This window comes from Equus quagga, chromosome 4, assembly GCF_021613505.1.
Source record: "Equus quagga isolate Etosha38 chromosome 4, UCLA_HA_Equagga_1.0, whole genome shotgun sequence".
Classification (NCBI taxonomy): Eukaryota; Metazoa; Chordata; class Mammalia; order Perissodactyla; family Equidae; genus Equus; species Equus quagga.
Window position 1 is genome coordinate 105,583,055 of NC_060270.1, and position 15,305 is coordinate 105,598,359.

Here is a 15,305-nt window from a genome sequence, read left to right on the forward strand (position 1 = left end):
TGAGAATAAGGTTTGTAAAGCAGGGATTAAGAGCATAGTTAATAGAGCCAGATTGCTTGGGTGCAAAATCCAGTTTATAGCCACTTAGCTGTTGTAACTTGGGCAAGTAACTTAACCTTTCTTTGCCTTAGTTTCCCCATCTGCATAATGAGAATAATTATAGTTTCTAACTCATAGAGTTTTGAAGATTCAATGAGTTAACATATATAAAGTGCTTTCAGTAGCAACTGTGCAGAGTAAACATTAAGTCAGGGTTATTAATTTTCATTATTATTATGTAAGGCTTTTAATTAGTGCCACTCCCACAGTAAGTGCTTAGGAAGTGCTAGGCATCTTATTGTGCTATTACCAATACTAATAACAAGCCTAGCTTCATTATTAAGGATGCCAATGTGTCAAGAATAAATGTCAAGAACTAAGGCAGGAACCACTAGATTCTAGAGGCTGCTGCCAATTGGAAACACATGTATGAATCACCTCATATTTTGTTCACCTCAACAGAGCGGCTGATGAGGATTCTAAGGGGCCCTTGAACAAATATAAAAAGTTTCTGATCAGCAAACATCAAGCATCTCACTTCAACCACATCAGCAACTTGTGCTGTCTATAAAGTGGGAATCACTTGTGGGCAATAAATATTTCACAATGGTTCAATCTTTTATTCAGGGTTTTGAACACATCAGCACCTTAGCATAATTTGGAATCAAATTTGAAGTTGTCATGATAATATGACATTTCCTGGGGATGACATATTTGCAAAAATTAATAAGGACAAGAAATTTGAATTATTTTTAATGAATTATGATCACGTATTTAGTTCATTGTGTGGCCAACAATGGCATTTATAATATAGCTGCTACAGTTATAGTGTAGGGTAATTTGGTTTTTATATGAAGACAGTATCTTTTTGACCTTTGGATGGAAAAACCAATAACCATACAGAATCAGAAAAATTAGTCCATGTAGTGTAATATTCTGGCAGACAAAGGCACAGATTAAGTTGTCCTACTTGATTCCAACCTGAATTATCACACTTTTCTCTATCTCTTCATCTTGATTCCTTCCTCAAATTTTCTAATATTTCCAGTACTTTATCCCCATCACTTCCCTGAGACATCTCTTATTCATGACACCAGTGACTTCCTTTTTCCAAATATAAGTGTCATTTCTCAGTACTCATGTCACTTGACCTCCTTGCAGCCTGTGATGAAATTGATTATGTCTGCTTTGGAAAAATTCAACTCCCTTCTCTGGGTTTCTGTGACACCATGCATATTCTGTTTTCCTTTTTCTTCTAACTGCTACTTCTCAATGTAATTTACTGGCTCCTTCTCTTTTGCCCAACTTCTAAATGTTGACATGTCCCCAGAGTTTGGCCTGGGCTCCTTTGTCAACTTGCATTGTCTGCCTAGGTAAGCTGATCTGCTCATGAGCCAGGAGGTTCATGGCTTCAAATGACATCTATATTCTGATGACTCCTAAATTCATAATCAGATCCTGGCATCTCTCCAGAGCTCAAGACTCCTGTAAAATTCAACATCTACTCTTGAATGTCCAATAGGCATCTCAAACTTAGTTCATCCCTCTCCCACTACCATCTGCTTGCCCTGTTAAACCTGCTCTTCTGATCTTCCCCATTCCAGTTAATGGCTTCATCCTCTATCCATTTGTTCATGTTGAAAGAAAATCTATTTGTTGAATCCTCTCTTTTCTTCACACCACACACATCCAGTCCGTCAGTAAGTCTCATTAAATTGATCTAAGACACAGTCATCTCTTTCCTAGAATATTAACACAGCTTTCTAATTTATCTTCCCGCTTCCACTCTTTGTCATCCCTTCCCCAAGCCAGGCATGATCATTTTAAAACAGTAGATCAGATCCCTGCTCAGCCACCCCCCGCAAACTTCCCATTGTAACTATAACCAATATACAATAAATTACATAATATATACAATATATAATAAATTACCGTAAAACATGAACTTCTTACCAGGCCTCTAGGAAGCTTTCTGAACTCAGTTTCTGTCCCTCTCACCCATGTTTTATCACACACATGCACAACAGTTTTCTTTCTGTCTCTTGAGTGTCCTCAGCGCATACTCACTTTAGGGCCTTCAGATTGTTCTTTTCTATTTCCTCAGGTCTTTGAATGACTGGCCCATTGTTATAGATTGAATGTTTATGTCCCCCCAAAATTCATTTGTTGAAACTTAATCGCGAATATGATAGTATTTGGAGGTGTGGGAGGTGATTAGGTCATGAGGGCAGAGCCTTCATGAATGAGATTAGTGCCCTCATAACAGAGAACCCTGAGAACTCTCTTGTCCGTTCCTCCATGTGAGGACGCAGTGAGAAGAAGGCCATCTATGAGCCAGGAAAGTGGCTATCAACAGACACCGAATCTGCTGGCATCTTGACGTCCCAGCTTCCAGAACTGTGAGAAATAAATTTCTGTTGTTTATAAGTCACTTAATCTACGGTATTCTGTTAGCGCAGCCCAAATGGACTGACACCCTTTCTCATCATTTACCACCCCAAAAACACATTCCCTAGACACTAGCTAATACTCTCTTCCTGCTCCCTACCCTGCAGTCATTCTCTAGCCCATTACCCTGTTTTATTTCATAACAGTAATCACCATCTGCCTTTATTTTATTTTCAGATTTCATTTGTTTACCTCTTTACTGTCTGTTCCAATCTCCCATAGAGTGTAAACCATAACAGAGCCTGATCTGCCTTGTTCATATCTCCTTTGGCTACAATAGCATGTGACCCTTGTTAGGTGCTCAAAATATTTACTGAATAAATGATTGAATGTTAGGAGGTTGGACAGATAATCCACTACAATCTACTTTTACTTTCAGGTAGAGAATTGAAGAGATTACATTTTTTCCCTAGATAAATTTCTCGAGGTTTCAAAGCATACTTCTAGTTTGAAGTCTTCACCTCTACCTCTATTATTTTTTTAAGCTTTCTGTGGCTGTTTAGTTTGTTACATCAATATACCTGATGGACTGTGAAGCCCTTTGAAGTATGTTTTACTTTCAAAAACTGTTTTAACTCTACGTTTACTTTAGCTTAGTGTACCCAGTGGTCTGAGAACAAGTTGTTTTCTGAAGTTACATTAATTTATGTATTTCAGCCCCTGCAGTGAGAAAAAGAAGAAAATAGACCCATTTAAAATAACATAACTTGCCCAAAGGTAGAAAGCTTTAAGTACCCAGTTCCAATCTACTAATTTAGGGAAGTAATTTTTGGGCACTATTCTTTGTCATTAATTTACTCATTTTGACATTATTCAATAGATACCTAAGCATGTATATTAGATGTCTAAAGATAGAAACATGAAACAAAACCCCAGCTCTTGAGAGATTTTTGCACCATATTTGTACCTCCTATATGGGGGAAATACACAGAAATACTTAAAGTACAATGCAGCAAGTATTTCAATGAATGTACATTTTTCAGTAAATGTACATATTTCAGTAAATTTCAGAGTTTTCTGGAGAAGTTCTATCGCATTTGTAAATGTTCTTCATCATGACAAAATCTTTTTGAACCCGAGAAGATTCTTAAATGTATTTAGTGTTCCATCCTTCCAAAGAGGAGCTGGAGGTTATAAATGCTAGGCCCCAAGGACAGTCTGAAAATATCATAAAATATTGGTAGCAGTTAGATAGGAAGTCTATGAGGTAAAGGAGCGTTGATTTGAGAATCGGGAAACGTGGATACTAATCTCAGCTTTGGTACTAGGTAGTTGTGCTATCTTAGGACAATTCTTTAAACTGAGGCTTCAGTTTAGAATAAACTGTTCAGAAAACTCTCTAGAATAAAGGTTAGATATTCTTTAAGATGCATTCCAGTTGCAGAATGTCAGAATATTAAATTTCTCTTTATGGATAGCTTTTCAGGACAATATTGAGATTTATCTCTATTATTCATTGAAGACGAACCATAGAAATTGGAAGTCATTTCTGGTCCATTAAAAGCCACTTGGCAGCATATTTCTTCTCAACTCAAAGTGGGTAACACATTTTGGTTATAGAATAATGAGAATGTATGTGTGGGAGAAGGGGGAGTAGAATTTAGATAGGCCCACACTTGTCAAAAATGATTAAAAGAATGAATGCACACATAGGGCAATCATTGATTCATAGTGGCAACTATGAGAGCTAAAAATAAAGTGATTTATGATTTCTAGGAAACAGTAGAGATGGTACTTAAAGTACCTGACTTTGTTGGGAGGCTATGAAACCTTGTGCAATGGAATATCACAGAAGACAAAGAACCAGATGACTGTCATTTTGCCCCAGTGCCTCTCCATGGCTTGGAATAAAACAGCATGCTTCGAGTCAGACAGACCTCGTTATTGGCAGCGTTCCTATGACTGCTCACTCCAGGGTAATCACATTCAGAGCAGGCCTCCTACATCTAACTCTTTGCATGGTAAATATCTGATTAGCTGCTGGGATATCTAACTACTGATTTAAGAATGGAAATGCACTTTATTGTCTCTGTGGCTATATGGTTGAATCAGGTGGAAGGAAAACAGTAAATAGGTTGTTTTAACATTATTTAGTAATGCACTCTAGTAAGGGATTGAAGTACAATTCTCACAATTCCTGGCCCCAAATTTGTCTTGTTTTTACCTCCTGGAGATGTTTTCTTTAAATTGAACTGTTAATAAGCTAAGTGCTTAGATCTGTCAATTCACAGATTTTTAGCTATTCCTTACCTTGAAGTTCTTAACTTTCAGAAAAAGAAGAGCTGTCTGCTTGTGGCGTAGAACAACTCTCTCTGTGTTTTCCCTTACCACTGTCCACATTTTTAGGGATCCTACTACTATTTTCCATGAGACTTTCCTCATTTTTGCATTTATTGTAGTTTTTAAAAAGATAGTTGCATAAGTATGTCAGCTTAGTGAAACTAAGTTCTCAAAAGTCAAGATTTTAATCATAGAAATGCATGAAAAGTCAAACTTGCCTTTTAAAAAAACAATTTCATAAAAATCACTCAGAATACTTACATCAACGATCAAGAAATCTAGCCAGCACCAGGCATTAGTGAAATATGTTTGAAATCCATAAGCTACCCATTTGAGAAGCATTTCCAGAATGAATATATAAGTGAAGACCTTGTCAGCATATTCTAGCATGGTTTTGATAGTCTTTCGCTGTTCAATGTATATATCTTCAAAAGCCTGTGAATCAAGAATACTTTTATTTTACTTGCATGGCTTGCCTCCCCTAAATAATTGATAAAATTTCTTAGTATAATACTGGGCACAAAACAATAATTGGATAAATATTGGCTAATATCAGACAAACAGCAAACATCAGACAAAATCTAAAAACTAAAACTAACAGAAAATGTTGGCAAGGAAATATCAATATCTTTACTGACTTGATGTATGCTTCCTTCTCTGCCCTTTCACCTCAAAATCTCTATCTCAATTACTGCTACAAACACATGCTTTTAAGAAGTAATATGAGCTCAGAAAATAATGAAAGTTCTGTTAACGAGGGATAGACTTCATCTATTCCAACATTACTCCCCTGAATGATCTGGTTTATTTTGGAAGAATAAATTGATTAGACATAAAGAAAATGAAATATACTTTTAGTCCATAAATGCTAATTTGATTATTAGGGAGAACTGGATGGTGTTTGACATGGAAGGTAACGCAGTTACAGAATGTCTGTAAATGGCTGTATCAGTGAGGAAAACATCTGTTAGATAAACACCAGATGAGAAATGCCATCTGGCTGTTCATGGTTCTGATTTATTTTGTACTGAATTTTGCATAGTTCAGTCCTGGGTGTCAAGCTCTGCAAGGCACAGATATACTTCCACCTTTACTTCTTAAACTCAGTGTAAATTTCTTTAGGAGAATAAGCTATTTCACTAGAACCTGATTCTTGCCAAGATGCATTTCACTTACCAAAGCACCGCTACTGAGAAGAATCATGAAGACAATGAAAGTCTCAAACCAGTTGTGTTCAACAATGCTGTAGCAGGTTTTCCGAAGATTCCACCAGACCTTTCCTTTGCCTTCTTCTATACTTACTTGACAGAAGGGAAACTTTTTAATACATCCTGAAAGATAACATTAAATATAATAAATTAGAAAACTATATTGAGGTCCTAAATAGGAAAAAATAAACTTTTTGCTCCCTCTCCATCCCAGTCTCAAATCATCCTTTTACAGGGTAACTAGCTACTTCATTCCCTAGTTATCTTCAGCATCCCTCCTGCGTAATGAATCATTCTCAGACTTAGACATTCAGCCAGCTGCCTAGAATTCAAGGAATTACTTTACCAAGAGTTTCTTGAGTATAAATGGTTTCATTCTTTAACACTAGTCAGGATCTCTCTTTGCCTTAAGGCCATTGATGGAAGTAGGGTCCAAGAACACCTCGTAGGTTTGGGGAAGAATTACATGTTCAAATTATCTCTTCATTTTGTGATGTGATCTTGGATTTTTACTCCCTTCTTTTCATGCGCAGAAAATCCCCCTGTCTTCCTAGGTATCAGCCATTGTCAGTTTTCTCAAGCTCATTTATTTTCAGCCTCAGTGCTTTTCTTACTCACACCTATGACTCATCTTGTCAGTCAGTGTCTCTATTCCTTTGTCCTCCCCCTCTGAGCTTTCATGTTATTTCTAACTTCCATCCACTCTTCTGCTCTGACTCTCTGAGCTACTATTCATTGGATTAAACCCAATCACAATGAATCTGCAAATCTTTATTAATTTGTGTGCAAGACACTGTACCGGTCACTGAGAACAACTCCTGTTCTCCCTGCCAAGGATCTACAACACATCTGCATCCCCAAACAGCTCTGGCCGCAGCACAAATTAATCACATTTGAAACTGTAGGGGCTGGGGTGTAATTATTGCAGCATCTATAAATCAAATCACAACATTGCCAGTGAGGTCTGAGGCGATTGCTATATCAATGAGGTGACATTCCAGCATGCCATTTATCTCACAGGGTTAATGTCTCCACATGCTAGAGGATGAAAAAAAAAAAGACACATCAAATCATCTTAATTGTCCAGGCACAGTCACTGCCATAGTATAATCCAGAAATAAAGATAAATAACTTCTTGGAAGAAACAGGAAAACAAAGATGAACATGCCTTCACCATTTCTTTGAAATATTTCCTCCAAAGGAGGTCTGTTCAGTCTCTGTAAGGAAAGAGGGGAGATTGAACTTAACCATATTAGAGCTTGTTTACCTTCAGTAAAACAAGCTTCTGGTTTAAGGTCTTCCTCAGGCTCAATTTCAGCTGGGTCACCTTCTCGGGGTGGAGCAACATCAACTGTGCTTCCTTCAGATGAGCTGGTTGCATTTAATTTCTGGAAACAAAATCCCATTGCAAAGATATGATTTTTCTCCCCTTTCATTCAGCTAATTTGAAAACATTCTGTCATAGTGTGAAAAAATGGTAGTGATAGCATTTGACTCTAATAACATTACTGATAATTATTTACTAATAATTTAACATAATTAAAGTCCTCCTATTCAAAGCAATGTAACTACTGACCTGATTTAGACAAAAAAAAGGTTAGACAGTATTCAATATAGGTGATTTGGAAAGGATGAATTATACTGATTAACTTGTTTTATGATCTCCATTTGTATATAGACGCCATATGAAAATCATCAAACACAGTAATACTCAGGCCAAATCAAGAATAGTCTGATAAAAGTTTGGTTTGCTGACATCCACTACTGATTGTATTAATTAAAATGCGTCAAATCAAACTGTAATTTCCACCTCTTCCGATGGAAATTTTCAGAGGGCAAAGAACATTACCAGTTGTCTCTAACTACTGTCCATGTTTCTGTAATTTTAGAAAGGAAGAGCAGCACATTAACATTAGTCACAGTCATTATATTTCAAATTTGAGCTATATTTTTCTCTGGCTTCCATAATTTTCTTCTTACTTTACTAGCAGAAAAATGATGGATCTCTCTCTTTTTTTGAACTGTTTAAATGAATTCAATACTTGGCAAAGAATTCTAAATGAAATAGAAGTTTCTTTATAAATAGCATTGTCCAGAATCTGTATAGACTTTTATTAGGAGCACATTCTGAATTCAATATGTGATCCGGCTGTGAATTTTTCCTTTAAATAGTAAATCATTGTGACATGCTAGAGCCACTTTATTGTTAGAAGAATAAATATCTAATAAGTACTCTGAAATCACTTGGGGAGGAATTATGGAGGTGCAATGTTTTATGAAAACGGATGCAAACACATGACATACAGCACAACCTAGGCGAAGTGAAGCTTTTAGAATGAAAGAACAATACATGGACATGTTAATGGTTTCAAAGCCCCCATTAACTTTAGTAGCTAAGTGGTAGTGTCACTCTGCCCCAGCTTTCTGAAAGAGTTAATGTGTTATTGAAAAATGCCTAAATGACTTTCTAAACATAAGTCATAACTGGAGGAAATTTGGCTCAAAACTCTTGATTTATTGAAATCATAATGTAAATGTAGTATAATATTTTATAATGTGAACTAACTGAAGAGTAATATCCAGATGATACTTTCTGTAGTGTTACTTTGAGGGTGAGGTTAAACATGTCCAACTAAATATATTGTGAAAATTACTTTAAGTCAAAATATAATTCTATAGTAAAGGATCTCATAGTCTGGAGTATGCTAAAGAGAGAAGTTAGGCCATCATTTGATGGTTCTTATGATCCTTTTAGTACAAGAATTTTTACCATTAAATTCCTCTAGTTTTTGGAGAGGTGTAAGGCCAAGACATATTTTTTTCTCCCAAGATTTTTCGTCTTCTTACAGCCAGGATATCTTTATTCTTTTAAGAAAATTTCAGGAAGCTATTGTTGGATTGAATTGCAGCAGCTTCTGGTATAATGAAGAAAATATTGGATAATTCTTTGGACCCAGAAACTAACTCTTCTCTTCTGATTTCACTGGTGGTTTATGGGTTGGACACTGACATTTAATGAGTGGCAGCAATGATATCCACTGCATACATAAAACCATTAAGAAATCTGATTATTTTAAGGTTAGTTGTAAAAAGTTCCATGTTTCTTCTTCTTCCTCTTGACCAATCCAACCTCAATAATTTTTTCTGAGCCTAGTCATGGTCCGCCTGCTTCATGAAGACTTTCTTTCTTGCATGATTCCTCCACACTAAATAATTTTATAGAACATTTAGTCCATTATACTTGTTTGCTTTGATCAAATATTCTCATAAATATATATAAATTATATAGTACATAAAATTATATCTATGTGCAAACTATATATTTATGTACATATACATATATACCAAAAATGTACACACACACAGATATATGTGTGTATATATATATATATATATATATATATATATATATACCAAAAGGTCAGAGTACAGAATAGACACTAAACAGTTATGATTTTATGAAGAGTGAATAAATGTGTGACTGAATGCATTTTTGTATTACTCTTATAGAGAGAATTGTAGTGTTTAAGTAATTTCATCTCTCCATTTTGACATATAACTCAATCACGGCTTTGACAGAAGTCTATTTAATTGTATAAGAAAATGTATTTTCGTAATGAATAGGAATTATTTAATTAATAACATTTTAGTGATAAAAATGTGATGTTTCCAAAGTTTTTCTCTAAAATATTGGAAGGTGTTCAATAAAGAAATCTGAGAGAAGAAAGTAATAAGCATATTTGCATATACACACAAATACAGCTACAGTCGTGCACCACACAATGACATTTCCATCAAGGATGGACCGTATACATGATAGTGGTCCCATAAGATTAGTGCCATACAGCCTAAGTGCATAGTAGGCTGTACATCTAGGTTTGTGTAAGTATACTCAACGATGTTCACACGATGACGAAATCGCCTGATGCAGTTCTCAGAACTTATCCTCATCATTAAGCCACACATGACTGTATACCTTTCCATTTGAAATTTTAGAAAATATACTTATCCTTCACTTATTTTACCACTGTTAACATAATTATAAGATGTTCAATTTTTCGCATATTTGTCTGCCATATGTTCTACAAGAGTCTTATATTTAAATACAAATACTTATTTAAAGCAAACCCTTCACAGCACAAGTAATAGTAGCTGCTAATCTGAATGACAGTCGAATCTACTGTTTACCAAGTATTGACCTCTGAGTGTGTTTTTGTTATTGGTGCTGTCTTTAGATTATAAACATTTACGAATTTGGTTAACATGTTTGGACATAAATAATTTCAATTTTCTAAATGGCTATGGAGGTTATACATTCCCACATCATGAAGTAGAGAAGGCCAGTAATCAGTCTGGCTCTATCTGCCCGACATTATGAGGCATAACGTGTCTTTTGAAAATGGACGAGAAAAAAATTCTGCACGCATCCTGCTCTTCTCAAATGAGCAGAATCTATTTCAATGGAGATTACTTCACTGTTATCCAGGAGTTTTTCTGATTACAAGGATAAGCTCTTTAAACTTACACTCTAGAAAGCTCCTTAAGCAATGTTCAGACAGAGACTTGTAGACCCTCATGCACCAAAGCTTAAAAGATAGTTGGTAGGCTAGAGTTCATTTCACTAAAAGCGTTTTGTGGGAGGCTCCTTTCCCTATGGAGGGTGACATAAAGTTAACTCATCCTCAGTTGGGGGATCAGGTTTATTCATGTTGTCATCTTCATAGGGCACATTTTTGTCGTAGGAAAGTACATAATTTTATTCTATGAAGTTATGAAAATATTATAGCAACTACATAAAATTTCAAAAGTTGTGAATTTACCTATTGAGTTAAATTAAATTTAGACTGTGTTCTTATTAAGTTACAACAACTTACCAATTATGATATACTGCCTGACATGCTTTAGGCTCTGGATACATAAAGAATTTTACTGCTGAAATTTTAAATCATTAATTTATATCCTAGAAAACTACTTAAGCATTTAAAAAATTCTATCCACTAATATAATAGTATCTACATAATCTTAACATTTTCTGATTAAGTTCAATACTTCAGCATTCATACTCTGGTAGAAGGTAGTTTGTGATATGTTCTATCAAAGCCATAACATAATGACTTCAAATATATTTAAAAGCATATAACTGATTTAAAAGCAAGTGACTGATGATAAATACAGAGAATAACTTACTTTATATTGCCATAGCTGTGGTACTACAGTGATATAAAAAAATCAAAGAAATCTGAAATGAAATTTTCCATTATAAGGAACTTGATGGCTATACTAAATAACTAAAATTAAAACTTGTTCAGAAGTAGTTAGAAAAATATAATTAGGTATATAAGCAATAACAATAGAAAGCTTCTATATAAAACTGTATAGTACAAGTTCAAACTTGTTTTCTTGTACTATTTTCTCCCTAGTCCTCCAATATTTTACGGCACTTAACATCAGATTCTTCCATCCCTTGTAGAAACTACTAAGTCTACAGAGGGATGATGGCTTATGCTCTACAGATGCACACTGGAAAGCAAGTTTTAAGATGCAACATTCTCCAGGCCTAATTCAGCCACAGAAAACATGCCTGGCTGCAGCAGAAGCCCGGCGCAGTGCTGTGGAAGCCGCACGCTGATCCAAGAACCATGTGCTCAGAGACATGGTACCTGAATATCAGATTTTCAAGAAGGTTAACTGCAAATACCACTCTTAAGAAATGACAGAATCAGCACCCAAAAAGGCCGTGAGACCTTTTTTTCCCTTAATAAGGTGAACTTCTATAGAAATTCCCCCTTATGATGAATATTGCTCTTGATTTTTATCCAATTAAATAATGAAATTTAACTTTCAGTGATAGAAGAGAATGTTAGCAACTGGCCTACTTCCACTGAAATGCGCTCACATTTCATTTATTTTCAATCAGCTATTGTGTTTGACTCTCACAAATTACTGTGTGATTCAAGAGGTAAAAATAAAAGATTCAGCCATTACAGATTACCTTTAAAATCTAGCCATTTCTCTCAAAACTTCTGAGTTTTGTCTTACAAGTACAAGAGGAAAATCTTTTGGTCACACAAACTATCAGGGCCTTAGTCTGATCTTTTGGATATGCATATCCATATCTTGACTTATGATATTTGACTTGAAGAACAGATAGCCACACCATAAGGCCATTGGGCTCCTTATCCAAGGCAGAAAGAATAAGACTAAAACCAATAGCTCTTTTTTTCTGGACCAATTATGGAATAGCTAAAAATATAAACCACTTCTATTCAGTTTTCCCTCGACATATTTTAAATATACACCACCCTTGGTGCTCCTTTTATTTTAAAATAGCCTTAATAAGAACATACATATGAAACTGAAAATAGTTATGTGGTAGTTGAAGAGTAAGGTAAAGGGGCATCAAGAAGGCAAAAGAAAAAGCTGGTTGATCTTGAGAAGATTACAAAACTTTCCATTTGAACTAGCTTTAATTAAGTTTTGTTTCAGCAGAAGTACATTAAAGCACCAAAACAGTTCTCTAAGGGTTAATATGGGTTTAAAGTGGCTATTCACACACCCGTCTGAGCCTCTGGAAGAGTTGCCTCACATTCAGTTTCACAGAGCATTTGGAAGGCTGAGAGCATAACGGAAATTGGGAGCTACAGGCATATTCTCCCACTGCTCTCCAGATTATGAAAACAGAGCACAGTGCCTTTTCCAGAAGAGCACGTGCTTGGGACCTTAGTCAAGCATCTGTTTTCAAAGTTTCCATAAAGGCTTTGAGAAGGAGGGAATCCTGTTATAAACAGGGTGTGAAAGATAATTTTCCAGTACCATTTAATTCTATTCTGTTTGTGAAGAAAAAATAAATCAGATTTTCTTCAATGACTAATAATGATTTACTCCTAAAGCTAAAAAGTCATTGCTAAGTAAAAATTACATAAATCACTAGGGGCTGTATGTTTTTCTATTTTTCATTAATAATTTTATTTCTGAATTTGTTGCCTTCTACAACTAATTCTTAGTTATCAGAAAGAAGAAAAGAGACCTAGAGACAACCTCACACTCCAGATTTTTTTTTCACCAAAAGCTTTGAAAACTGCCAACACTCATGAACTTTTTGCTTCATAATTTCCCTTCCAGAACCCTCACTCCAGCTGAGATTCCAGTAAGCAATGATATCAACAGGAGAAAGCTGAGTCAAGAGAGTAAACTTAAGATTTTAGTTAGTCCACAAACCTACAATAATAATTTTGGGAGATGTCCTTTACTCCTCTTAAAGCTATAATTTATAATTAATAATCAAAAGTAGGAAAATTTCCAAGTCTCTTTTTTGCCTGCTCAGTTTTGGGAACATTTAGGGAGAAATTAATGTAGCTCAAGGAAATAAAAAAAAAATGGGTACACTGGGTCAATAACTTAATGATCATGATGCAGTGAACTTTTCCTATCCCATATCATGATGCTTTCCTTCTGTTAATTACCTTACAGTGATCACTTACGGTTTTGCAGACACATGACTTAACAACTTTCTTAAACTACATGAAAATCCAAGATATGTGGTGCCCAAATGCATACAGACTATGGCCCTTCATATCCAAAAACTCATGATCACCCTACTCTTTTTTTTTAACAGAGCCTTTCCCAAAAAACATGAAAGCAGACTTTCCATGTGAAGAACATGAATTGGATGGGTTGAAAATTACATTCATAGATCTGAATATAATGATCTGAAAATGGCAGCACTATCAAAAAAAAAACCCTGTAAGGGTCCTTTTGGTAATACAATTTACTTATAAGGGCTGAATCAACAACAGCAAAAGTTGTGGTTTTATTTTAATGAAATAAAAGCAGAGAAATAAAAGAAAATGCATGCTCTCAAATTCTTGGCTATATTGAATTTTAAACATTCCTATCATGTTTTAAAATAGATATAAATCCTACAGAGCATGCAATTGTTGCTTTTAAAAGTCTAAAAGACTAAACTGGAAACTCATTAACAGAATCAAATGTCATGTGGGACTGCCCGTCTCGCCTGACCATGCTGTGATGTGTCACACGATTCAGCAGAGAGCAGCTGGGCACGTCTAGCACTTCCTTGCATGGCAGGGGAAGGGACGTAGCTGAGTAGCATGCAGGCCAGTCAAAATTCACTTAGAAAGTGATTGTACGTGGACAACTTGCTTGGGTAACCTGGGTAAAAGTGGTGGCCCGAGCCTCTGGCTGGTTAAAAAACACCAGAGCTGCATTCTTGATGGCTCCAGCTTGATTTTACCCCTGTGAGAAGTAAGAATGGCAAGCAGTGAAGGTTACAGTACGATATTGCTAGACTGTGCTTTGGATTTCAACTTCACATATGATTCTCAAGAACATTTCTTCTATTTCTTTCACCTGGGAAGACATTGAAACCTTTTAAGAACTTAATTGTAAAAGTCCACAGTTGCATAAAAATTTAAAGAAGTCATGATGATGTGAACTTTAAAAATATATTTAAAAATATAAAAAGAAACAAAATTCTACATTACATCTTGTCACAAGATCTGTATCATTCCAAGTTTTTTCAAAATAAAAGGTCACTATTGTGAAAGCTATACCTTCAATTCTCTTACATTTTTTCATGCAAAGCTTGATATTTGTTTCCATACCAGACTGCTTATGTTAGTGGTCCGTATATGTGGTTATAATAGATATATATATAAATATATACAGTATATAATATATAACAACAATTCATATTTTTACCTCCCAAAACTTCTAAAGATCATTTCTCCCCAACCATAACATGGCCAGATATACTTTATTATGAAAATGCATGGAAGGAGTAGAGTAACTAAAGTTTTCAAATACTACCTAAATCAGTGATTAATTTACTGCTTCTTCTTAAAGCAGAAATGTACTGTAATTTTTTTCCTTTTTCTTTTTTTTTTAAATTGAGGAATGTATCACTCTTTTGGGTTCAGCTCGTGTTATTTCTCACTTTGTCAGCAAAGAGAAAGATATTCTGTGCTCTCCGAAGCAACACTCAATGTTCTTTTCTATTTGTGGTCAAAAAACTAAGAAGCATGAACCAAAATGTCATTTTATGGATATGTTATTTTTACCTTGTGTATGTACACGTGTGTATGTGCAATAGCTATTAAAAAAGATTAACCCAGGCAACATAAACACACATCTGAAATGTGACCTGTATTCAAAACCAGTAGTTTCAACAAATTTCAGATCAAAACTGAACTTTGCTGGAATTTATCTAAATGTATTCTGTAATGTTAGAACACACTGATTTTTGTTGTTATTTTTAAAATTAGTGTACTTTTTTTTTAATATTGGTACCTGAGCTAACAATTGTGGCCA

The 15,305-nt window shown here is 35.1% G+C and overlaps 1 protein-coding gene across 1 annotated transcript in view; it reads right to left on the minus strand.

Annotated features, from left to right (window-relative positions):
* Positions 1-15,305, minus strand: part of LOC124238223 (sodium channel protein type 3 subunit alpha) — an 85,612-nt gene that overhangs the window by 16,094 nt on the left and 54,213 nt on the right. Inside the window, exons 17-19 of the mRNA XM_046658914.1 lie at positions 7,243-7,363; positions 5,944-6,098; positions 5,029-5,202 (exon numbers count right to left, since the gene is read on the minus strand). Coding sequence (XP_046514870.1) covers positions 5,029-5,202; positions 5,944-6,098; positions 7,243-7,363 — 450 coding nt within the window. The remainder of the gene's footprint in view (positions 1-5,028; positions 5,203-5,943; positions 6,099-7,242; positions 7,364-15,305) is intronic.